At 55.9% G+C, this 22,694-nt stretch overlaps 3 protein-coding genes across 5 annotated transcripts in view; 2 read left to right on the top strand and 1 right to left on the bottom strand.

The window, feature by feature from the left end:
- Positions 1-298: 298 nt before the first annotated feature.
- On the bottom strand, positions 299-7,125 carry NUDT1 (nudix hydrolase 1). Of its 3 annotated transcripts, XM_060077984.1 has the most exons (5): positions 7,057-7,093; positions 6,175-6,287; positions 5,467-5,576; positions 881-1,026; positions 299-614 (listed from the first exon to the last, which is right to left on the bottom strand). In XM_060077984.1, the coding sequence occupies exons 3-5, from the start codon at positions 5,553-5,555 to the stop codon at positions 442-444; spliced, it is 408 nt and encodes a 135-aa protein (XP_059933967.1). In that variant the 5' UTR covers positions 5,556-5,576; positions 6,175-6,287; positions 7,057-7,093; the 3' UTR covers positions 299-441. The 3 variants fall into 3 exon arrangements, with proteins under 3 accessions (XP_059933967.1, XP_059933966.1, XP_059933965.1); XM_060077983.1 differs by lacking the exon at positions 6,175-6,287 and having other exon boundaries at positions 7,057-7,125; XM_060077982.1 differs by lacking the exon at positions 6,175-6,287 and having other exon boundaries at positions 5,467-5,632; positions 7,057-7,120.
- A 25-nt stretch (positions 7,126-7,150) lies between these two features.
- MRM2 (mitochondrial rRNA methyltransferase 2) lies at positions 7,151-12,667 on the top strand. The gene is made up of 3 exons (XM_060077987.1): positions 7,151-7,197; positions 8,831-9,120; positions 11,367-12,667. The coding sequence occupies exons 1-3, from the start codon at positions 7,190-7,192 to the stop codon at positions 11,804-11,806; spliced, it is 738 nt and encodes a 245-aa protein (XP_059933970.1). The 5' UTR covers positions 7,151-7,189; the 3' UTR covers positions 11,807-12,667.
- A 1,538-nt stretch (positions 12,668-14,205) lies between these two features.
- The window catches only part of MAD1L1 (mitotic arrest deficient 1 like 1), a 321,496-nt gene continuing 313,007 nt past the window's right edge, over positions 14,206-22,694 (top strand). Inside the window, exons 1-3 of the mRNA XM_060077985.1 lie at positions 14,206-14,253; positions 16,619-16,781; positions 20,313-20,453. Of these exons, the coding sequence (XP_059933968.1) occupies positions 16,632-16,781; positions 20,313-20,453 (291 nt within the window). The 5' untranslated portion in view covers positions 14,206-14,253; positions 16,619-16,631. The remainder of the gene's footprint in view (positions 14,254-16,618; positions 16,782-20,312; positions 20,454-22,694) is intronic.

Consider the following 22,694-nt stretch of genomic DNA (forward strand, 5'->3'; position numbering starts at 1 on the left):
TGATGGTACATTAGATGGGGGTTGGAGCCCTGGGCCCTGACCGCGCCTCTGTTTCCCCGTAAGGGGGTGGGTGAGAGGAGGACACGGCCTCTAGCCCACCCCCGGGATCCCGCGGCCCCGCGCACACCTACGCCGGGCCTCCCTCACCAGTTCTCCCCCGTGGGACGTCCGAAAAGCCGTCCCCTCCCCTTTTGCGCCTGTGTCTCTTTCCCCCATCTCTGTCCGGTGGTGCAGGTCACAGCCAGGTACATCTGGCGGCTCCCTGAGGATGGGACTTCGTAAGGCCCGGTGAGAAATGTTGAAAAGGTAAAAGAGGTTTATTTTCCTTTCCATCCAGTCATGCGCCAGACAGACTGGAGGCCCGGCCGGTGTGCTGAGCCTGGAGCCACAGCGTGGCTGGGCAGGGACTCTCACGGCCCGAGGGACGAGCTCAGCTCTGTCCTAGACTGTGTCCACCTCGCGAAGCTTGTAGTCCAGGATGGTGTCGTGACCCTGGAACTTGAAGTAGCCGTGGAACTTCTTCTTCTGAAGCAGGAGGGGAAACCAGTAGCTGTCATCGGGCCACATGTCAGCAAAGGGGATCTGGTCCAGCTGGAACCACTGGGGGCGCATTTCTGAGTCAGTGAAAAGGAACGGTCATCGATGTTCAATCCAGACTTTAAACTGACTCTTTGTGAGGAATTACTGAGTTCCTCTGTGAGGAACTTGACATACTTTTGTATTTAACCCTTGTGACTGCATCCCTTACCTTACAGAAGAGTAGGGAGGCCCCGGCGCTGCTGTGTTTCAGCACCTGCCCCTGGGGGAGGGGAGGGCTGCCGTGCCGCTCGTCACCTGCCTCCCTCTCACCCGCCGTGAAGGGGTGAGCCCTGAGACTCACCGTCGCTCTCCACTGGTGTCCCGTGGACACTGTCTGTGCAGAAGATGTGCACGTCCATCAGCTCGGGGTTGCCCACGAACTCAAACACGATCTGGCCCACCTTCTGCAGCGCGTCCACGGTCAGACCGCTCTCTTCCTGCAGCTCCCTGTGGGCAGAGGCAGATGGATGCACCCGGACAGAAGGTGACAGTTAACGCGAGGCGCCCACGCCCTGCAGCACCCGCGAGTGGTGCTGGGAGGATGGAGGGGCGGAGCGTGTGCATGTGGCCAAGGGCTCGGGTCCGGGCACCGCTGTTCAGGGGCAGCCAGACCTCCATAATCGAGCACGCTGGGCGCACCACGTGGCAGGTCAGGCCTGGCCCAGCTCAGCTGCTCGGAGGTCCCACGGGAGGCCCTGCCTGTCCTGCTCGGCTCTCCCTGGGGCCGTCAGGTGTGCGTGGCGCTCTGCGGGCTGCAGCCCCCAGAACCCGGCCCTGAGCCCAAGTCCTCCTGCCCAGAGAGTTCTGCCCTGTCCTGTACCTGCTCAGAGCTCAGGATCAGACTGCAGGTTTCTACTGTCTCTTCCCCAGAGAAGGGGCTGTTTTAACTCCTGTCTCGCTGTGTCCCTCCTTCTCAGGACCCCTTCCTTCAGCTCAACCACCTGTGCTGGTAGGAAGGGGTCAGGGGGCTGATCTCCCCACCTGAGTGCACAAGTGCCGGGCGATTCACGAGGAGAACCGGGACTCCCCCCCCACATTTAACAATGCTTTCCCAAGCTCCATGTTCATTGTAGACAATCTAGCAAACACACAGGGAGTCCTCACCCAGCAAGAGCCCTTGCTACCACTGCAGTTCCCCCTTTGGGTCTTTCTCCCTTGTGCCTCCCTTTTAAGAACTGCAAACATGCCGCCCGTACCTTGTACCTGTGCTTTTCACACAACACTGCAGAGCCACGTTCTACGCTTCAAGGAATTCAACCAGCTTCTCGGCTGTTGTGTATCATAGAATACAAGTCCCACATCGCTCATCACGAAACCCGACGGTACACACCGTCTGCCACCAGCCTTTCAACCCACCGGCTTCCCCGCTGCTGTTGTCCTGCATCTCGTTCCATCCTTGGCAAGCGCTTTCTGGATGCTCTGCTGTGCTTGGGACTCTGGGGACCCCAGGAGCCCTGCACCCGTGAAGCTCAGCACCTGTGTCTCCTGCTAGAGTGTCACTTCCCCACTGCCCTGTATTTATTTTTGTTGCTGTAAAAACATTCTAATTATACCTATTTAGAGTGGTAGGTTAAAAAAAGGTCCTTTTAAGCTTTGATCTCTGAGTTATGTTAGGAACACAATGCGTAATTACTTCCTGTTGCCTGTAATGAGGACTCGGGGAAACCAGCGTTTGTTAAACACGTGTGTTGGGTTAAACGGTCTTATTTAAATGGACGCCTTATTGAGCTTGGAATCTGCCCTAACCTTCCTGTGAGGCCCAGAGAGGAACTGTATCCATTTGCTGCCATTCAGATGCAGCCCAGGTGATGCTCTGGAAGCTGGCATTTATTCACTGAGATGGTTAATTAAAATTAGACACGACCTAAAAAAATGAACGTGTGTTTTCACTTGCAGGGGTGGAAATGGCTCCCCAATTAAATGTTAACAGAAGACTTCCGCAGGGCCCGCCCCTACCTCCGGCAGCAGGCTGGCGAGCTCGTTTTTAAAAACGTCACCTACTGATTTAATATTGTGACTAATTTTGGCTCATCTTCCCCGAGTCCACGGCAGTGTATGAAATATCAAGAATGTCATCGCAGGCAGAGCTGAGCTTGTTTCGGGCCGGGATAACCAGGCAGCCAGGGGTGACACTGATCCAGTTTTGCTGACGTGTCTGATTCATCTCTGGGGTGTTCCCCACACGGCGGGGGGCATGGGGGCCCTGCGGTCCAGAGCCCGCCGGCCGCACGGCCTTCCAGAGTTCTCTAATACGGTGCTGTGTGTCCTCACCGCTGCTCTGCGGGTGCTGGCCAGAAAGGTGGGCGTGCTCCACACCCGAAGCTGAAACCTGGCTGTGAGGCACCCTGGATCCCCAGGTGCCTGCAACTCCCTGCAACCACCCAGGAGGAAGGATGCATCTTCCTTGGTGCTCAGATGGCTTCCCCCCAAGGACATCCAGCATGGAGGAAGGGACAACCAGTCTCACAGCCACCTGAGTCTGCTGGCACGTTAACCCAGCTGTTGAAGTGGGGCCCACCTTGGGACCCCAAAGCGCAGCGCACCAGATACCCCCAAGGCTACCGTGACCTCGCTCGTCAGGGCACGCCAGCCAGGGCCTGGGGCCTACGGAGCAGCCCCACACACGTGCACAGAAAGAGGCCAGGGCTGCCCTAGGGGCCTGGGGCCGACGGCTGAGTCATCCTCAAAGTGGGCGAAGCCCTGTTGCTTAGAACCTGCCACCTGTCCCGACCCCCCCATGCAGGGGCTCAACAGTCCTTCGTCAGGGTGGTCCTGACACTTGGCTCCATCCTACACCCAGGCTGGAACCCTGGGGAGAGGACACGGGGCTCCTGGAGAGAGCTGCCCAGAGCTGACCCACAGGCCCTGGGCGCCAGCGTGGTGCCATGCAGTCACAGGCAGACTGGTCTACATCAGGCAGGCGATGTGGGCCCTGGATGGTGCACTTCTGGCCTCAGTGTCAGGGTAAGGCCAACCCTGCCTTAAGGAGGGGCCCCCGGGCAGAGCATGGAGACCATTAGTGCCCGGTGGCTGTGGAGAGGATGTCCCCCAGTGGGGCACGCTGCCTGCAGGGGCTGAGTATGCCCTCCAGGACACCCGGCTATCAAAACGGAGCTCAGGGCGGCCTGGGAGGAAGCGCCTTCCACAGCCCCACCTGCTGGACGAGGCCTCCAAAGGGCAAAGGATCACGAGGCTCTAAGAGGGTAACTGAAACCTTGACAATAAAGCAGTAAGCCTGAACGACAACAGAAAGTCATCGATTTCAGGACGGTTCTGTGATCTGTGGTGAGGTCGGCACAGAGGAGTGAGGTCGGGGGTCACAGGGCCACCGCTCCAGTGCCTTCTGGTCGTCCAGCGAGTGTCTGGAGGGCAGACTGCAGGGCCCAGCACGGAGTCTGCTCGGCTGACCCGAGTTTAATGCCAGTGGCCCACAGAGGCTGAGCAGGTGGCTCAAGTTCATTAGTCACTGGGGCGAACAAAGGAAAACCGCCACAAGGTATCACCACACCTGCCGGGATGGCGAAGATGAAAAGGACAGAAGGTGCCAGGTGTCGCTGAGGATTTGGAGGAAGCGGATCTCATACACTGCTGGCGGGAGTTTAACTGAGCACAGCTGTTTGGCAGCACGTGCTAAGGCCGAACACCTCGAATTCTCGAGGGGAGCATCCACCGGAAAGACCACATAGGACCGTCCACAGCTACATCACTTGCAACTCCAACCCGGAAACGGCCCCAAAGCCCACGCCCGGGATGAGCAGGCTGCAGTGTGTTCATAAACCGGACTGGACCACTGCCACGTGCAGTCATCACACCAGGAAGAAGCCACAGCTGCGAGGCTCTTTCTACAGGGTATTTCTGAATGGGCCAATCCATCAACTGTGACAGAAGTCAGGGTGAAGGCTGTCGGGCAGGGTCCACCCTCCAGTCCCATTTCTTGATCTACGTGCTGGTTAAATGATGGACCCATTTCTTAAAAACTCCCTGATGAAGACTGGTGTTTTCCTACATGCACTTTATACTTCAATACAAACGTGACTTACAAAAGGTCTTCAGTCGTGGCCTCACGACGGACAGAGGGCGTAATTCAGTGTGATCAGAAAGGTGGCGGCTCTGTGAAGGAAGTCCAGAGGTCTACGGAGAAGAGCTGGGGGAGGGGCACCTTCTCCGATGGGAAGGCCGAGGAGGGGTCAGCCAGAGGAGCCAGGAAGAGTGAGTGGGCGACGACAGCTTGGGGGGTCCGGGGGGGGCAGGGATGGGAGCGAGGAGGAGAGGCCAGACTGCGTGGGGCTCAGTGGATGACACAGGAGGTTGGATTTATCCACACAAGCCTGCGAGGTGCAGGAAGGCAAAGGGGCTGCGGTCTGGAGGCCTGTGTGATCTCGGGCACACTGCTCAACCTCTCTGGGCCTCAGTTCTTCCCATGTGAAAATGGGTGTGTCAAGGAAGAACTGAGACGGTGTGCGGAAGCTCCCAGACACGCTCGTCACCAGGTTCTCTGAACAAAGGAAGGAGCCCAGTGACTGGCCAGTCCCTTGGCTAGAAAGAGGAAGCCAGGATTCTTCTACCCAAGCCACTGCACAGCAGCTTCCCAAGTATGTCCTACAAACCACGACTGCAGAGCAGCAGCTAATGTGTACTGAGCACGGACCACGTGCCAGGCCTCGCTCAGTCCCTTCTGTTAATTTTCTCACTTAATCTCCACAACAGTCCTAAGAGGTAGGTAGTTATTATCCCCACTTTGCAAATGAAGAAACCGAGGCTCAAGGATTCAGTCTGGGCTCCAGGTCACGTGGCTCTAAGTGGTCCAATCAGGGGCCTGGCTCTACAGCCCGAATCCTTGTCGCCTGCGGAAGCTGGTTCTGCGGTCAGGCCTGCCCCTCCCCTCACCTCTTGGCTCCATCCTCGATGGTCTCTCCTTCTTGAACTTTGCCTCCGAAGCCGTTCCACCGGCCGGCCCCGAAGCCTCGTTTCTTCATGCCCAGGAGGACTCGCTGAGGCTGCAGAACGAGTACCAAGGTGTAGAGCCTCGAGGCACGCATGGTGCCCTTGGGTTCTGCAGGGAGGGCAAGGGGTTGGGTCAGCTTGACCTGGCTGTGGACGGAAGCGTGTGTATTGAGGTGGCCAGGGGCCGGGGGGCCAGGAAATGTGCTCTGCAAGGCAGGGAGAGGCAACGTCCCAGCTCTGCCACAGGTAGCAGGTTTTCTGGGGTAGAGAGAGGCCTGGCCACCAGAACCCAGGGGCATCAGTGCCCAGGCCCTTTTGCTTACTGGGCTGATGCAGCAGGTCAGATGATGGCCCATCCCTTCCCCTCCCCACTCCTTGGCACAGGGCTGTTCCTGCTCCTGTGTCCAGGCCCCGAGCCCACCGGGCACCAAGAGAACCATGCAATTTACCCAGCGGTTCTTGGGTCTGGCTTTTGGCCTTGGCCTTTTCATTATGGGGCCTTCTTTTGGCCTACTGTGTTCTGGTTTCTGCCTCTCTACAAAAGCAGACACCCAGATTCCCAAGAAATGCATGGCTCCTGACAGCGGAGAGTCCACCCAGCGAGGCCTGGCTAGTCCCCACTCCTGTGACAGGTTTTCACACTCTGCTCACAACTGTTGCTGTCTGGGACCTGGTGCTGGAGCCCAAGGGCCTCTCCTGCTCGAATGGTTTGTGTGGTCCAGAGAAAGACTCGGAGGGTGACGTCGGTCACTGCTGGAGAAATGCTGGAAGAGCAGGACCAAGTTAGCTGTCGATCCATCCCCACCCCAGTCTGGGGCCCACACTGGGGGAGATGCAGGATTCAGGACCAGCGATCCTCCTGGGAAGTTACGGTGTCTGAGAAAAGGGCCCTAGGCCTGGGTCCTGGTGCTGGCGGTAGGTCAGGCAGGAGAGGTGGGTCTCTGTGGTCCAGCCTCCCTTTAGTCTGCGGACTCTGTCATGTCCTCGACCTGTTTGCGTCCAAAGGCCCGGCTTCCTAAGGTAATTGGGACGCTGCTGCTGCTGCTAGAACTGTCAGCTGTCAGTGATTAGGCACTGATTATATACTTCCCCCAAATTATCCCCTTTAACAGACCCAACAACTCTGTGAGCTGACACTTAACCTTTTCCATTTTCAGCCAAGGAAACTGAAGCTCAGAGAGGCTACGTTTGAACCCCAAATCAAACACCGGAGCCGGTACCCAAACCTGCGTCTACCGCATGTTGAAGTCTAGTTGGCTACAGCTCTTGGTTCTGCCGTCAGACAGGTCCCCAGAGAGCCCGCCTGAAGTCAGGGGTCGGGCAGTGCCCCGTGTCAGCCGGGTGGCCTCTCAGCGGGGTCGCCTGTACACCGAGGCCCGCGACTACGGTTTATAGACAACGCACAGTCGAGCGCCAGGCTCGGACTCCCGTGTCTGGGGCCTTGTCCGTGCAGGGTCTCCAGCCGCCCCCGCCCACCGGGCGCTGCCTGGCAGGTCGCAGGCCCGTCTCCCGTGGCGGCGCTCCCGGACTCACCCTCAACCGAACTCACTCGCTCCCGGGCTCTGCACGCGCCTTTCCCACCCGCGCGCCGCTTCCGGGGGCGTGGCCTCTGGCCGGAAGCGAGGCCGGCACTTCCGGTGGCGGCAGCTGGAGCAGGTCGGCGTTCATGGCCAGGTGAGCCGGGCGGTCGGGTGAGCTGGGCGGTCGGTGAGCGGAGTGGTCGGTGGGCGTGGCGGCTGGCGCTCAGCCGGCATTTGTGGAGCACCTATTGCATGCCTGTGGGAGGCGGAGTGGCCAGGGGCCTGCCCCAGGTTTCCGGTCCGAAAAGGGGCGCAGAGCCCACCACTTCCAGGCCCGGAGAGGGTCAGCCCCGGCGAGGTGACTAGGGGAGACCTGCCAGCACGAAGCGGACGGTCGGCGGAGGCTCGCGGGGAGGGGCGGGCGGGCGGAGAGCTGGAGGGGGCTTTAGGAAGGGAGGGGCGGGTGGGGGGGCGCCGCGGGTCGGGGTGAAGCTGTGTAGAGCTCCTCAGGCCTGAAGCCTGAGTGCCAGAGGTGAGAGGTCCGCGTGGCTGAATCCAGGCCGTGGGACGGGGCTGGAGGCCCGCTGCCCAGATCAGGTGGGCTCGGGGCGTGTAACTCCGCTCTCCACGCCTCCGCTGACCGGTGGGATTAGTTCTGGCGCCCAGGACCACCTGTGTCCTCTTTCCTTGAGACTCTTTACCCCTTTTGAAGGCAGCAGTTCTCACGTTATTGTCTCCAAATCTTGTCACCATGTTTTCATGCTGAAAGAACTTTTGGCTGCTAGCCATGGGGCTAATGGCAGCCTTTCTCATCAGAAGAAAGGACGCAGAGCTTCCTCTGTCGGGTTGTTCTGAGCCCTACATGAAGGGAGGTGTGGCTAGCTCGCAGTCGGTAAGCTGTTAACAACCCCACTTCCCCTAAGAGGCTTGGAAATTGCGCTTCGTTCACACACAGGGTGAGTTCAATTTTTTTAAGAAACGTGACAGGCCGGTCAGACCCTGTACTAGCCGCCAAAGCCATGGAATTAAGCAAGGGAAGGACCTGTCCTCACGGGGTTTTCTCAGAGTTTCTCAAAACCCAGTGGAAATTTCTATCCCCTGGGAAAGAATGTTACTTTCATTAATTTTATCATTTTTAACCAGTCTTGGGGACACTTCGGTTGACACAAACAAGGTCACTACCATTAACGTTTGAGTTTTCCTGAAGAAAACTTCAGGAGGAAAAAAAACACCTTTGGACTGAAGGGGAGAGGCCTGCTAGAGGAGCTGCTCTGGCTGCCATAAACAAGCTCCCCAGGACGGGCGCCCTACAGAGCAGAATTTTCTGGCTCAGTGTCTGGAGGCTGGAAATCTGAAATCAAGGTGTCAGCAGGGTTGGTTCCTGGGACATCTCGACTTGTAGACGGCCATTTTCTCCCTATGTCTTCATGTGGTTTTTGCTGTGTGTGTGTGTGTGTGTCTGTGTCCTAACTTCTTCGTACAAGGACACCAGTCATATGGGATTAGAGCCCACCCATGTGACTTCAGTTTGCCTTAATTACCTCATTTAAAGACAAGCCACCTCTTGAGGTGCTGGGGGTTGGGACTTGACCGTAGAGACTTCGGGGGGATATGGTTCAGCCCGTAACACCTTCTCTCCGGCTGTGGGGCCTCATCAAGTCACCTCTCCCTCTTGGGCCGCGCCGTCCCATCTCTGAAAATGTGCGGATTGAGCCTGGGGCCCCAGCGAGCTCCTGACCCGCTGGGTCTTTGCGATGCCAACCTGCTTGCTCCCTTTTCCTCACCAGGTCCTTGAAGCTGGTGTGGGCTTCCTTTCGGCGTCAACGGTTCCACGCCAGTGGAAGTTGCTTCAAGGGCCGGACCGGCGCTGAGCACCTGTGGCTGATGCGGCATCTGAGGGACCCGTTTGTGAAGGCTGCGAAGGTGGAGAGTTACAGGTGTCGAAGTGCCTTCAAGCTCCTGGAGGTGAACGAGAGGCACCGGATTCTGCGGCCCGGCCTCCGGGTGTTGGACTGTGGCGCCGCTCCTGGCGCGTGGAGCCAGGTGGCTGTGCGGAGCGTCAACGCTGCAGGCACAGGTGGGGCCTCCTGACCACTGTGGTTTACACGCAGGCGCTGCCCTCTGCCAGGGGATGCAGAGCAGCTGAGCCGCCTTGTGAAGGCACATGCTTCTGCGTGGTTGTTTAGGAGGAATGATACAACACTGACATTTTCAAAATGAGAGACAGGGTAGAAAGGGCTAATGGAAATGAAAGTCACCTCACATCACACCACAGTAGTGCGTAGACTAATATATTGGTGTACATCCCGTGCCTTTGTTGCTGATTTGGAGCCTCAACAGAGCTATTTTTTTTCTTTTTTTGGCTGACTGATATGTTGATGTCTTTCCATGACAGTACAACTGAGGCAACCTCAGGGGTTTCCAGGTCCTGGTCCTTGAAGCCCTGGGTTTCCTGGAGGTGCTCCTGGGGCTGCCCGGGGGGGCCCTCGTGGCTCTGGATTCCCCACTTTGGCTTAACTTGAGGGACTTAGCTTTTATCTGTTTTACGTTTAGGGGTTTTGACTAAGATCGTCTATATAAAAAAGTTTCCTCTCACTAATAGATGAACTAACTATGCAAGGCAGGAAACTATGCCGTCCTTTGAAATAGCTGCGTAGTATTCCAGATAACGGTTGTACTGTTGGTGTTTAGCCAGTCTCCTCATCTTGGGCACCAAGGTTGCTTTTGGGTGTGCAGTGCTGTGGTAACGATCCTTGCCACTTGTATTTCCTGCTGTAAAGTCTGAGGGTACCACATGCACTGGCATTATGACACGTGAAGTTCACAAAGATCTCTCCCAGACACCTTAAAAACAGTTAAAAACATTTCTTTTGAGCTTAGTATTTATCAGCTAGGTGAATGAATGAGTCAGAAACTTCTGTTCCTCTTCCCACCACTGAGTCTATCCACAGACTTCCCAAGAACTGATTGTAGTGGTTCCTGTCCCCGTGATTTCTCTTCAGTAGAAGCAGGAAAATGCCGAAGTTTAACTTGTAGGAAGAGGTGGCAGAAGCAAAGAGTGTGTGGATCGAATGGTTTGGGTTCTTTTACTCCCAGAAGTCGCAAAAATGGAACCAAAGCCATTTGCCTTTAGAGGACACTTCCTGGGGCTGTAGTATGTGGGACGTTAAAGGAGACACCAGAAGTGTATAAAATGGGACGAGAGGGCTTCCCTGGTGGCGCAGTGGTTGAGAGTCCGCCTGCCGATGCAGGGGACACGGGTTCGTGCCCCGGTCCGGGAAGATCCCACATGCCGTGGAGCGGCTGGGCCCATGAGCCATGGCCGCTGAGCCTGCGCGTCCGGAGCCTGTGCTCCGCAACGGGAGAGGCCACAACAGTGAGAGGCCCGCGTACCGCAAAAAAAAAAAAAAAAAAAAAGGGACGAGAGATGTCACTTGTCACGGCTGAAAACGGAGGGCTTTTGCCTTTGAAAAATGATGTATCCTGCAGAATACCCGGACTTCCAATCTTTAGATAGAGATAAAACACCCTGCCCCCTCACCCGTGGAGCAGGTTTTTTACCAAGCCGACTGAGCTACAAAAGAGTCTGTTCCCTTCATGTATCTAGCCTGTACTACCCTGGCGTGTAGGGGTGGTGCAGGGAGGGGCCCCCAGGGCTTGTGAAGAGGGGAGCTTGGAATGGGAAGGGAAGGGGAGGGAGGTGGAGCCTGGGGGCAGCGGCCGTGCGGGCAGGAAATCTTGTTTCAGGTGAGGTGAAACAATGACATCTTTTTATTTCACCGCTGGCATCACTCAAATATGGGCAGGGTATCAAATTTTTTTACCTTATTTTGCATTTGTCCGTTTCCCCCCTCTCTTGGCTTGTTTCTAATAGTTTCTACATTGAAAGAAATGGGATTAAACTGCAGAATGGATTTGTTGATCTAATCCAGAGGCACTTTGTGTACTGCTGTGTCATTTTCTGTTGCAGTTTGTCACGAAGAGCACTCCGAGAGAAAAGCCCTTTCATGGAGAGCAAAGCTCAGGGAGTGAAATGAAATCGGAGATGGTGTCCGGGCCCAGGGTGTGGCCCCAGGTCTGCCTGTCCCCTGGGACAGTCACTTTTCATCTCTTGGCCTCTGTTTTCTCAGAGGTAGAGGGACCACCACTCCCCGGCCCGTGTTTTTGTAGGATGTATAGAAAGTGGGGAAAGGCTTGTGTCCACATATTTGCACATTAGCTCTTTTCCTTGGTCCTGACTTTTTATTTCTATTTTATTATTTTGTTGCATTTATTTTTTGTGGGAAGATTCATAAGTAAGCACATTCACCATTTCTTCTTTAGATCCCAGTGCTCCTGTTGGCTTTGTGCTTGGGGTAGATCTCCTTCACATATTCCCCCTGGAAGGAGCAACTTTTCTGTGCCCTGCTGATGTGACTGACCCAAGAACCTTCCAGAGAATCCGAGAACTGCTTCCTGCTGGGAGAGCAGATGTGATTCTGAGTGACATGGCACCCAACGCTACAGGGATCCGGGGCCTCGACCACGACAGGCTCATCAGCTTGTGCTTGTCCCTTCTGGACATGGCTCCAGAAGTCCTGCACCCTGGGGGAACATTCCTGTGTAAAACCTGGGCTGGAAGTCAAAGCCATCGGTTACAGAAGAGACTGACAGAGGAATTCCAGAAAACAAGGACTGTAAAACCTGAAGCCAGCAGGAAAGAATCATCAGAGGTGTACCTCTTGGCCACACAGTACCAAAGAGGGAAGGGGGAAGGTCTGTGAAGGAATGAGAGTTTCTTCTGCTGTTTCTGGTTCTTTTTCACTGCAAATGTAGCTTGAGCCCTTTCCTGAAGTGTGGCTGGGGAGATCCGAGCTTGATCTGGGATGCAGCAGGCAGGACAAATGGGGGACCTTTTTTTAAGCCCAAAAGATATGACAAAACTATATTCAGTGTCCAAGACATATGATAAAAAAAGTCTCTATAACATGATTCGTGAAGAGGAAGAGATAGGCAAAGATTAAAGGATGAAAAGGCAGACTGAGGGAAGGATAAAAACACTGGGAGGCAGAGAAACACACGGACACCTTTATGTAACTTTCTCTTCATACCCACGTTAGTATGTTACAGAGAAACAGGCTTCCACCCTTGCTTGGAAACAACCCACAGGTTTCCAGGTGTTATTTTGGGTTTACCGTGTAATGTAGAAAAAATCTGAAGTTTCAGTCTGGGGATTTGTGTCCATCTCTCTGGCGAATGATCTGGAAATACATCCATTCTTCAAGCAGTGAGAGTTCTCAGAACAATTAGGGAAGACATTTGGTATGAATTATGCATGGATGGGTGTGGTTTGTTTTTTCACTGGAATTGTTGCTGTAATACTCCAGCCTCCAAAGACTTAAAGGTAAGTGCCAAAGCAAGCAGAGAAGTGGTGTGTTCGTTTATTTCCTTTTACTCTTCCAGGAACTGGATGCAACTTTACAAAACAATGTAGGCCGTATTATTTATGGAATTTCCATGTTTTTAAGTTCATCTTTTGAAAAATTAATTTCTTCAAAACCACTTCCTGGAGGTGTGCTCATCTCTTAAGAAGAGTTTATTGATTGTAAGGATGATTAAATGTGTAGACCGAAAAAAAAAACGCACCACCTGTAAGTTGAGAGTTATGTTTTATTTGGTGGACAAAACAGGACTTAAGCCCGGACACAGCATCTCAGATAACTGAGAGATTGCTCCAAAGAGGCAAGGGGGGAGCCAGGATCTATAGGAATTTTAGCAGCAAAGACCAGGTAGTTGGAACATCAAATGATCACTGTTAACAAAAGAAAAGCAAGGGCTTCCCTGGTGGCGCAGTGGTTGAGAGTCCGCCTGCCAATGTAGGGGACACGGGTTCGTGCCCCGGTCCGGGAAGATCCCACATGCCGCGGAGCGGCTGGGCCCGTGAGCCATGGCCGCTGAGCCTGCGCGTCCGGAGCCTGTGCTCCGCAACGGGAGAGGCCACAGCAGTGAGAGGCCCGCATACCGCAAAAAAAAAAAAAAAAAAGACATCTCAAGGAATTTAGTGCTTTTCTACGTTTGGGAAGATGCCAGAGTCGGGGCTCACTTAAATCATTCCTTTGATGTGCACCTCAGCTCTCTGGGGCCAGCGTCCTATGTTTTCTCTTCCTGAGTTTCCTCGGTGTGCCGTTGGGGTGGCAGGGGCGGTGAGGGGGCTGCAGTGTCTGACGGTGGGCATGCTGTTTCCATCCCGAGTTCCCTGGGCTCACCCTCGGAGGTGGCTGTCGTGGCTGGTGACCGGAACGTCTTTTATTTACTGATACGGCAGGCAGCAGTTTTAGTTCACAAATCCGAAGGATCGCTGGGGGAAGGAATAGATACCCAGGAATCTCCATAGGGTCCTAGGGTAGTCCAGATCACTGAAATAGGCTGCAGGCCCGACTTCTAAATTTTTGTTTTATTTGCGCTCGCAGTCCGCTAGTGCAGCCCAGAGAGCCTCCTGTCCTGCTGGCACCTCCCCATCCCGTTTCTTTCCGGCCACAAAAACTTGTGTTTTATTCTCTGGAAGAAGGGAATTCGGTGCAGACCCTCGGGCGCTTAGCAGGGGGAGGGGAGGAGGAGGGGGCGGTGAGACCCGTTAGTGGACGCAGGTTGCTGTGGTTCCAGGAGGGACCTGCTGGCTGTGGGCTGACCTCGCCCCGCTCTGCCCTTGCGCCCTGGAGAACTGGGACCCAGACGACGGCATCGCGCCCCGACAGCTCACAGGGCGCTGGGAGGGTAGCTTAGTAGCCCGGTTTTTCGCGTTGTTTTAGAGGGCCAGGGTAAAGTAAAAAAGGCATTCATTCAGGCAAATACTGTAGTGGCAAAATCTGCGGAGTAGTCCGGCAGGCAGGAAAGTTTGGCCCTGCGAGGCCACCGTTGGCCGGTGCTGTTCCCCGCAATACGATGCGAGGCAGCCGCCCAGTGGAGTCCTGACCCGCGGAGGCCGGGGCCACCAAGATAGTCCCACGGGCTGGCCTTTGGTTCCCAGCCCTCTCCGAGCGGGGTCTCCTGCGGGTGGGTGGCTATAGGGCGAACACGAAAGCCCCAGGACCCGTTGGTGCGCGGGCCCGGAGTTTTACGGCTTGCCCCGCCCAGGTCTCGCGAGAGCGCAGGCGTACGTCTCGCGATACGCGCGCGTAAAAGAGGGAGATCTGAGCAGCGGCGACGGCGGCACGGAGGCTGAGGCGGTTAGGTGAGCGGCAGGGGTCCGGGGAAGAGGGGCCGGGCCAGGCTGGGCTGGGCTGGGCTGGAGGGCGGGTGCTGAGCCGAATCGGCGGGGTTCGGGCGAAGAAGAGGCTGGGGCAGCCAGCCGGGTCTGGGTGCGGCCGCCGCCCCCTGCCCTGGGGCTGTGAGACGGCGCCCCCTCGGCGTCCCCCCTTCCCTCTTAGACCCCGGCCCTGGGGCTCTTACCGGCGCGCCCACTGTCTGTCCGCGTGCTCACCGGGGCCGGGGTCCCTGCTGGCGCGCCTCTCCGCTCCGTGCTCTGTCCTCCGAGCCTGGCCGCGTCCCGTGCAGCCCCCCAAGGCTTCCTCTCCGAGAGGAACAGCTGGAAATGGCCAGGGTTCGAGGGGCGAGCGAGGGCCGGGGCGGAGGCGGCCACGGAGGAGAGGTGCTTCTCCGCCCGGCCTCCGGGAAGAAGGCGCATCCCCCATCCCCCGCCGCCCCCAGACGGCCCAGTGCAGAGAGAGGAGCTCTTCCCCCAGTCCCGGCCTTTCGAGTTGACAGCACTGTCGCCCGCACGTCTTCACTTGAGCAGTGTGGGAGTTGCCACTACTTCATTTTACAGCTAAGGCAGCCGGTGGGAAGACGGGAAGCGCCTTGCCCAGAGCCGCACTCCTGGCAGCTAGTAGGACGGGAACTTTCATTTGATCTCTAGTATAAGTTAGGAGAAAGCAGACAAACGGGTGGTGAACTTAGGCCAGCGTAAGTGCCCATGGCGGTGTGAAGTGGTGTTGCCGGGTGGGGAGCATCCTTGTAATTTCTGTAGGTGCCCTCAGGTGTCCTTTTGCCAAGGAGGGCAGTCGAGAGGCGGCGTGCTCTGGACTCCCAGCTCAGGGGTTCCGTTGAGAGCAGTTCACGTTCAGTGAGTAGACTTCTGGAAGATTTGAGTGTCTGATAGAGAGGATGGAGTTTGAGCTTTCACCTTATCGCTTGCCTTACGGAGTGGTTTAGTTCCAGGCAGGTGAAAATGGGCGTGTGCTTTTCATTCTGGTGTATTAAGTGCATCAGCTCTTGAGAAGAGGGTGTATTGGCTAAATTTCCCATCATGGGATGGAAAGTATGGCCCTGGTCAAACGGGAGGATTTGCCTTCCAGAGCAGAGCGCTGCTGCCTGGCTCCACGCGGGCCTGTGAGTGTCTCTCTTGTAGCCCATTTTCCATTTGTGGAATGAAGGAGAGGTAGAGAGAACAGCGGTGTTGTGCAGCGGGGGAAGCGATGGCCTACAGAAGACAAGGGCCCTTCGTGCCCAAGGCCAGGTTTCTTGTTAAGTGTGAAATTCAGAATCAAACCAAGCTTCTTCACCTTTTTGAGGGGGGCGGGTGGGTTGGGGGCAGGTGTCTTCAGTCTAATACTTAGGGGAAATCAGTGAGAGCTGGCTGCTTTCCTCAGGGGAACACAGTGTGCACCTGTAGGAATTCACACCTGTTGGCTGTTAACTGTGCCTAGGACACTTCCACACCTTCTGACCGGTAGACGGCCTGGTGTGAGGCTGTACTCAGCCCAGGGTTGGGGATGCATGTTCTTTGCTGCTGCCTGTCCTCGGCCCTTCACACATTGGCCTGCGGAGCATCCTCGACCTTTAGAGCCAGACAGACCCAGGTTCCAATCTAAGTTCTGTAACTTTCGGAGCCTCATTTTCTATCATCTCTAAAAGAATGTGTAAGAAGATCTCATTCATCTGCCCATTGTGATGATTGCTGTGTCATGTGTTAAATTACAAGCAAAGTGATAGTCAAACTCAGTGGCAATAGCTGTGCCATCTGCCATTTGGAGACTTCTTTTGGGCCTTATAATCCTCACAACTTTGAAAAGTGGGGTCCTCAGTTTACAGACGAGGAGACAGGCCCAGGAAGTCCTGGTGCGCGGTGAATGGCAGGTACCTCTCTTTGTGGCACCTGTGGCTGAACATAGTAGTGACGCTCGTTAACGTCTTTGTTAACCTCTAGTCAGCACGGCCGTGGTTGTCCTCCTTACTGCACTGTCGTGGGCTTTGTTTCTGATTCCCAGAAGCTAGGCTTTTTGTGATGGCTTATGTGGGAGACGTGCCACCTGACTGCCGAGCGCCTTATCTTGGGAGCCGTCTGTCTGTCCTGCTGGTGTGCAGGTCAGCACTCTGAGGGTCAGCAGCTTGGTGGCCTCCGTTTCTTCTCTGAGAAATTGGCAGTGAGGGCTCCCAGCTAACTCCAGAGAATGTGGTTACTGTCACGGGAATATTACAAGGGCTCTGGGAGAGCATTAGCGGAGTGGGCCTGCCCAAAGGTACCCCTGCCCGGGCAGCTGGCAGAGCTGATGGCTCATGAAAAGGCTCCCTGTGACCCTTCCCTTGTTTTCCTCCAGAAGGGAAGTGGCCATGGAAGACCTGGGGGAAAACACCACCGTCCTGTCCACCCTGAGGTCTTTGAACAATTTCATTTCTCAGCGAGTGGAGGGAGGATCTGGACTGGATGTTTCCACGTCTGCCCAAGGTTCTCTGCAGATGCAGTACCAGCAGAGCATGCAGGTGAGTGGTGTGTGTTGGGATAGGGGCCTCTAGGTAAAGACACCTGCTCTTCGGTGGGGCTGGTTCAGGTTCCAGACGGTGCAGGCGAGCGGTTTGTGTCTGGATAAGGGCCTCTACGTACAGAGACTTTCCCTTAGGTAGGGCTGATTCAACTCCCATATGGTTGAGGCAGGTGAACGCTTTCTCAGCCTAGAGGCCAGCTGGCCATCCCCCACATCTCCGACGTGGATAGTCATGGTTTTGGAGGATAGCCAGAGGTCATGGTCTGGCCCTGAGCTGTCCTGGCTCAGAAGCCTGAGATGACAGCACCCCCAGAGTGGGCCCGGCGTTCAGCGTTGTGCGGACGCTAGCGGGCTCGCAGACACTAAGGGCAGGCTTGGAAAGCCAGCTTGTTCACTTAACCGAGGGAAACAATCCCAAGCTGCCTGGGCACATGACCCCTGGAATTGTGTAGCCAGCTGCCGGCTCCCTTGATGGTGTAACACATGGGAGGGCTGTGTTTTAAGCACAGGTTCTTGGTCAGCCCGGCAGGTAAGGCAGGGCAGTGAGTGAAGCATTGGGCATATGACAGTCTCAGGCTGTGGGGGCCGTTTGCACATCTTCGCTTCAGTCTGCCATGGCGTGATTTTTATAGTTTCACTTTGCTCATAGTCTTATTTCACTTTATTCCAAGTTCTCGGCAGTGCTCGCTGTGGACACGGTTGTAAAGGCTCAGGTCTCCTGAAGGCCTTCAGGTTCTGAAGAGTCGTGGGGCCACTGCTAGTGGGGGCAGGGATCGCTGGGTCCACATAGGGAGGGAATGTGGTGTCTGAGCCACGTCCAGGCCCCTGCCACTGTCAGGGCTGCATCAGGTGATCTCTGGCTTCTCTGCTTGCATTCCTTCTCTCTTGTCAGCCTTGCCTGTGTTGCTGCAGCCTTTCTGCTATAATGTCCTGTGTCAGACGAGCCAGTGGTTTCCTGTTGCTCTGGGAGCCCTGATGAGTCCATGCCACGTTTGCTAAAACAGAGGCTGGTGTGTTTGTATGCATTCGTTTGCTGAATCGTTGAATTACTTACTATGTGTTTGTTAGTGGGCTAAGTTGCTCACTGCCCTTTTTTTTTTTTTTTTTTTTTTGCGGTATGCGGGCCTCTCACTGTTGTGGCCTCCCCCGTTGCGGAGCACAGGCTCCGGACGCGCAGGCTCCGGACGCGCAGGCTCAGCGGCCATGGCTCACGGGCCCAGCCGCTCCGCGGCATATGGGATCCTCCCAGACCGGGGCACGAACCCGTATCCCCTGCATCGGCAGGCGGACTCTCAACCACTTGCGCCACCAGGGAGGCCCTGCCCTTTTTTTTTTGGCAAGGACTGTTCTTTATCCTGAAATTAGGTCATGTATATTTGTTTTTGTTGTTAAAACACCTTTTTTTGAAATGGTGGTGGTGATAGATTATAGGGTTTTTTTTTTTTTTTTTTGATCCTTGCTCACTGGCAGAATATGAAGTTGGCAATTTTGGTCTAAGAAAGTTATAATTTTATTGATGCAGATGTCTGGGAACTCTTGGCCTGTCGGAACTATAGAGTCTAGAGTTTCCAGGGTCCCTAGTTCTCACTCACCTATGACCTGAAGGGCTTCCCCAGTTGGGAGGTCAGTAAATGAGAGCTGTGGCCAGAGTGAGCTGGTTAGAGAGCCGCGTGGCGCGGGACCTGCCTGGGAGCCCTGACCTTGGACCTGTCCTGTCTCAGGACTTCAGGCAGTGTTCTGTCGCTTTCCTACCATGCCTGGCAGGTGAGGGAACAGAGCAGCTGCAGGTCTGGGGAGTCTGGAGGCAGAGAGCAGTGTCTTGCCTACTAGTCCCCTCCCCTGCTTTATTTTAAGGTTCCTGTTTCTGTGTGCAGGTGTTTATAGTCTGCTGTGCTACGTGTCAGTATTGACTTAAATATAAAAATATGTTCAGTGACTTTCCTTCAGATATAGTCAATGTTCCAGGAAGATGCGGCCAATGGATGTGTGTCTCTGGGACTCCCATGTGGTGCCCACACCCTCGGAGCTGGGGTCCCGCCATCCTCTGAAGAAGCTGGGCCCTAGCTGCAGACTCAGAGTGAGACTAGGAAGACTGAGTTTGGTGGAGGGTAGAGTTAGGAACTCCCAAATGTCAACAGGTGGGAATTGAAATGAGAGAAAATACCAGAGGGGTAAAGAAAGTGTGGACTTTGGCCTCCGAAGCATGTGGGGGAAGGGTGGAGAAAATGTCTGTTCTCTGGCCTGGGATTTTTCACACTTGGCACTGTTGACATTTTGGGCTGGATAATTTTTTGTTTTGCAGGACATTCCTGTGCATCGTGGGATGTTTAGCAACATCCCTGGCCTCTACCCACTACCTGCCAGGAGCAAACACAGAGTGTGCCCTGCCCCTTCTTGTGACCATCAGTTGTGTCCCCAGACAGTGCCACACGTCCCTGATTGAAATGAGAATCACTTTCTATAGCCCAGAGCATCTCGAACTTTAATGTGCATATGAATCACCTGAAGATATGTTTAAAAGGAAGGTTCCAATTTGGTATCTGTGTGGTGTGACCCGAGACTGCATTTCTGTTAAGTGCCCAGGAGATGCTGTGTTGCTGGACTGCAGGCCGTTCTTGGAGGCGTTGGGCTCTAGCCCCCGGAAGACAAGGCCCTTGCAGTCGGTGATTCGGTGGCACTGTTGGCTGTATCTTCTGAGGCCCTTCAGAGCTTCAGTCCCCCCTTATTCACCTACCCTCTGGGGGACGCAGACTTCTGAGATGGGCCCCAAACTGCTGGCCCCGGTGGACTGCAGTTTCTCCCACTTAATCAAACACTAACTAGGTGTTGTGGCCCCACGGTTCTGCAGATAGAATTAATAGCTCCAATCAGTTGACCTTAAGGTAGGGAGAGTACCTGGGTGGGCCTGACCCAATCAGGTGAGTCTTTAAAATCTGGGTCCAGAGATCAGACAGAAGTCAGAGATGCAGAGCAGGAAAGGGATTCCACAAGTGTGAGATTCTCCCTTTTGGCTTTGGAGGTGGAGAGGGCCATGTGGCAGGGAATGTGGGCAGCCTCTGGGAGCTGACAGCAGGCTGGGCCTTCCAGCCAGCAAGGAAATAGGAGCGTGGAAGAGGCTCCTGAGCTACAGGGGAGAGCACAGCTTGCCGACTGCATGGATTTTAGATGTTGAGACCCTGACCGGAGAAGCTGGCTGTGTGTGCCCGGCCTTCTGACCCATGAAACCGACAGCCAGTATATGGGCGTTTAAGCTGCTGCGTTGGTGGTAGTTTGTTACACGGCATAGGAAACAAGCCCTCACACTGTCATCTGAAAACGCACCTTCCCCTTTAGTCCTTTGTCACCTTCTCTTGTCTTGCTGCCTCCCTGCACCCCTTTCCCACCTGGGGGCCCGGTGTTCCTTCCTCCCCAGGGCTGAGCGAGGGCCTTGCTGGGAGCAGGTGCTCAGTGAGGGAGCGTTGAGTGAGCCCCTCGCCTGTCTGATGCAGCTACTGAGGACCTGTCTTTCCTTTGCACGTGACCCGGTCAGCTGGAGGAGCGAGCAGAGCAGATCCGTTCCAGGTCCCACCTCGTCCAGGTGGAGCGGGAGAAGACACAGATGGAGCTGAGTCACAAGAGGGCCCGCGTGGAACTGGAGCGGGCGGCCAGCGCCAGCGCCAGGAGCTACGAGGTGGGCTCCGGCGGGCCCCCCCAGAACAAGGGGGGGCGATGCGTGTACCTGCCAGACCGTGGGGAGCAAGAGCGCAGCCAGTGGCCCAGGTGCCCTCCTCCGGGTGTCCAGGGCCTGCCTTCTTAGGCCTCCTGAGGAAGTGGGTCGGGCCTCAGGTGTGCTGTGTGTCCCCGAGGAGGGCGGCACGAAGGGACGGCTGCCCTGCCACGTCTGCCCGGTGAGGTGCTGGTGGGCATTCGTCTCCGCTGGCTGCCTGGTTGCCCTCTCTCTCTGTGAGAATTGGGATGGAGATCTGGCACAAATGCCAGGTGGCCTGGGGGTGACAGGCCTTGAAAGTCACTGGCTTGCATAAGAGTCTCAGGTCCAGGCTGGGTCTTGCGCAAATGGTTATAAGGCCTCAGCGCCAGGAACCCCAATCTCGGGGGCTGCTTCATGTTGCCCTTGCCTTACCCAGGGCAGGCTAAGAAAGCATAACCCCCTGTTACCCAGAGGAGATGCTAGGTTTTTACTTAGTGCATAAATTCCATGCTTCCTTTGCTTTGATTAACAGCACTTTGCCAGGGTTTTTCAATAAGTGTTGATGAGTTGTGGAAATGCTGCCAAGATTCAGGCAGAGCGTTGGACCGGAAGGTCTCTGGCCTCTGTGCTTTCCCTGAGGATGGATATCTGGCCCCATTCTCACCTTACGTGGCATAGTCCCACTCTTTCCTAGTCCCTGTAGAAATAGCTGATGGCTTCGGGGGTGTGATGCTGACTGGATGTCTTTGACCCTGCTGTGCAGGCCCGTGGCTGTGGTGTGTTGTGTGGACTCAGTAGCCCAGGATGCTGCAGGTGGGGTCCTGCTGCCGCGGCACTGGCCCTGGTACTGCTCAGTGTGGTGCTTCCCTGTGCAGTGGGGCTTTTGCCCATGTTCTGGGTTGTCCTAGGAAAGACGTCCTGGGGGAGCCGGTGGGAAGAGGAAGAGGGAGAGGCCATGGGAATCTGGCAAGTATCAAAGTGAGTCACTGACAGTCTTTCTTGGGGAAATCCAAGGGTACAGGGCTGACCGAGCTTAGTCCTGGGGCCCCTCGCTGAACTTGCGCCTTCCTCTTGGAGAGGCCTTTCCCCACTGCCCGTGGACTTGGCTGAAGATGGCCCTGGAACCGTCTGAGCCGGTGGTTTTCAGATTGTCCCTTTGAGCTTTGGGTATCTGTGAAGGTTTTTCAGGGACTGCAGTTTGGTAGTGGGTGGAGAGGGCAGGTGGGTGGGAATCTCAGCCCTCCCACCTGGAAATACCTGTGAGATGGTGAGACTTCAGTGTCCAAGGTCTGGGGACCTGCCTGGACTGCCCCACATGCACTTGGGACTGGCAGCCTGAGGAGAGATGCCACGTCTTGCCCTGTGACGTGCTGGCCGGGTCCCTGCACAGCCACAGCACCTCACTCCTGCATCTTGGCAGGTCCCCAGGCTTCAAGGCCTCCTGGCGGTTTGGAGGCTGTACTCGGGGTTCGTCGCTCCTTTGAACCCTGGATCAGCAGGAGGCCGTGACCCTGGCCGTGCTTTTATTAAGCTCCTCCTTGCTGCTGGGCTTGGAGGGTCCTGGTCTCAGCACTGCCTCTGAGTACGGCAGGCCCTGCGATTGCCCGGCAGGCAGCCCTTGGCGGGAGCTTCTGTGGCTCAGCTTCCTGATGAGAGGTCAGAGCTCAGCAGAGTGTCAGGCTCCACGTAACTAGGACTTGGAGCCTTTGCCCCTGGGACTCTGGCTGCCACTTGTGGTCCCTTTGCTTCTTGGGCTGAGGGTAACCTCAGTGGCCGACACTTGACCCTTCAGACCCCAAGGGATCATCAGAGTGAGGAGTCTGAGTCCTGTGCGTTCCTTACCAGTGCAGGCCACGCGGCCCCTCCAGGGTACCAGTGCAGGGGGGGCTCTGAAGCTCTGGGGGAGATGAGGGCCCAGGGTTAAGCGCTCCTGCCTGCAGGCTCCTGTCCACGCCACCTGTCCCTGCCCGGTCGTCCACTCTCTGGGGGCGTGCCGACTCACTGGAACGGGAGCCGCCGGAGCTGCCAAGCTCAGGTCGAGTCTGAGTGAGATCGCTGTGCTCTGTCTCCTCCCTGCAGACGGCACTGTGAGCAGTGGTGGGTGGTGGTGGCGGGTGCCGAGCGCCCTCCCAGGGGGCGCTGTGAGATGCGGCGTCGCGCCGCTGTGGCCAGGCGCTCACCTTGGAGGGCGTCCTGCCGCGGCCTCGGGTCACCTGTGGGCTT

Source organism: Mesoplodon densirostris, chromosome 16 (assembly GCF_025265405.1).
Source record: "Mesoplodon densirostris isolate mMesDen1 chromosome 16, mMesDen1 primary haplotype, whole genome shotgun sequence".
Lineage (NCBI taxonomy): Eukaryota > Metazoa > Chordata > Mammalia > Artiodactyla > Ziphiidae > Mesoplodon > Mesoplodon densirostris.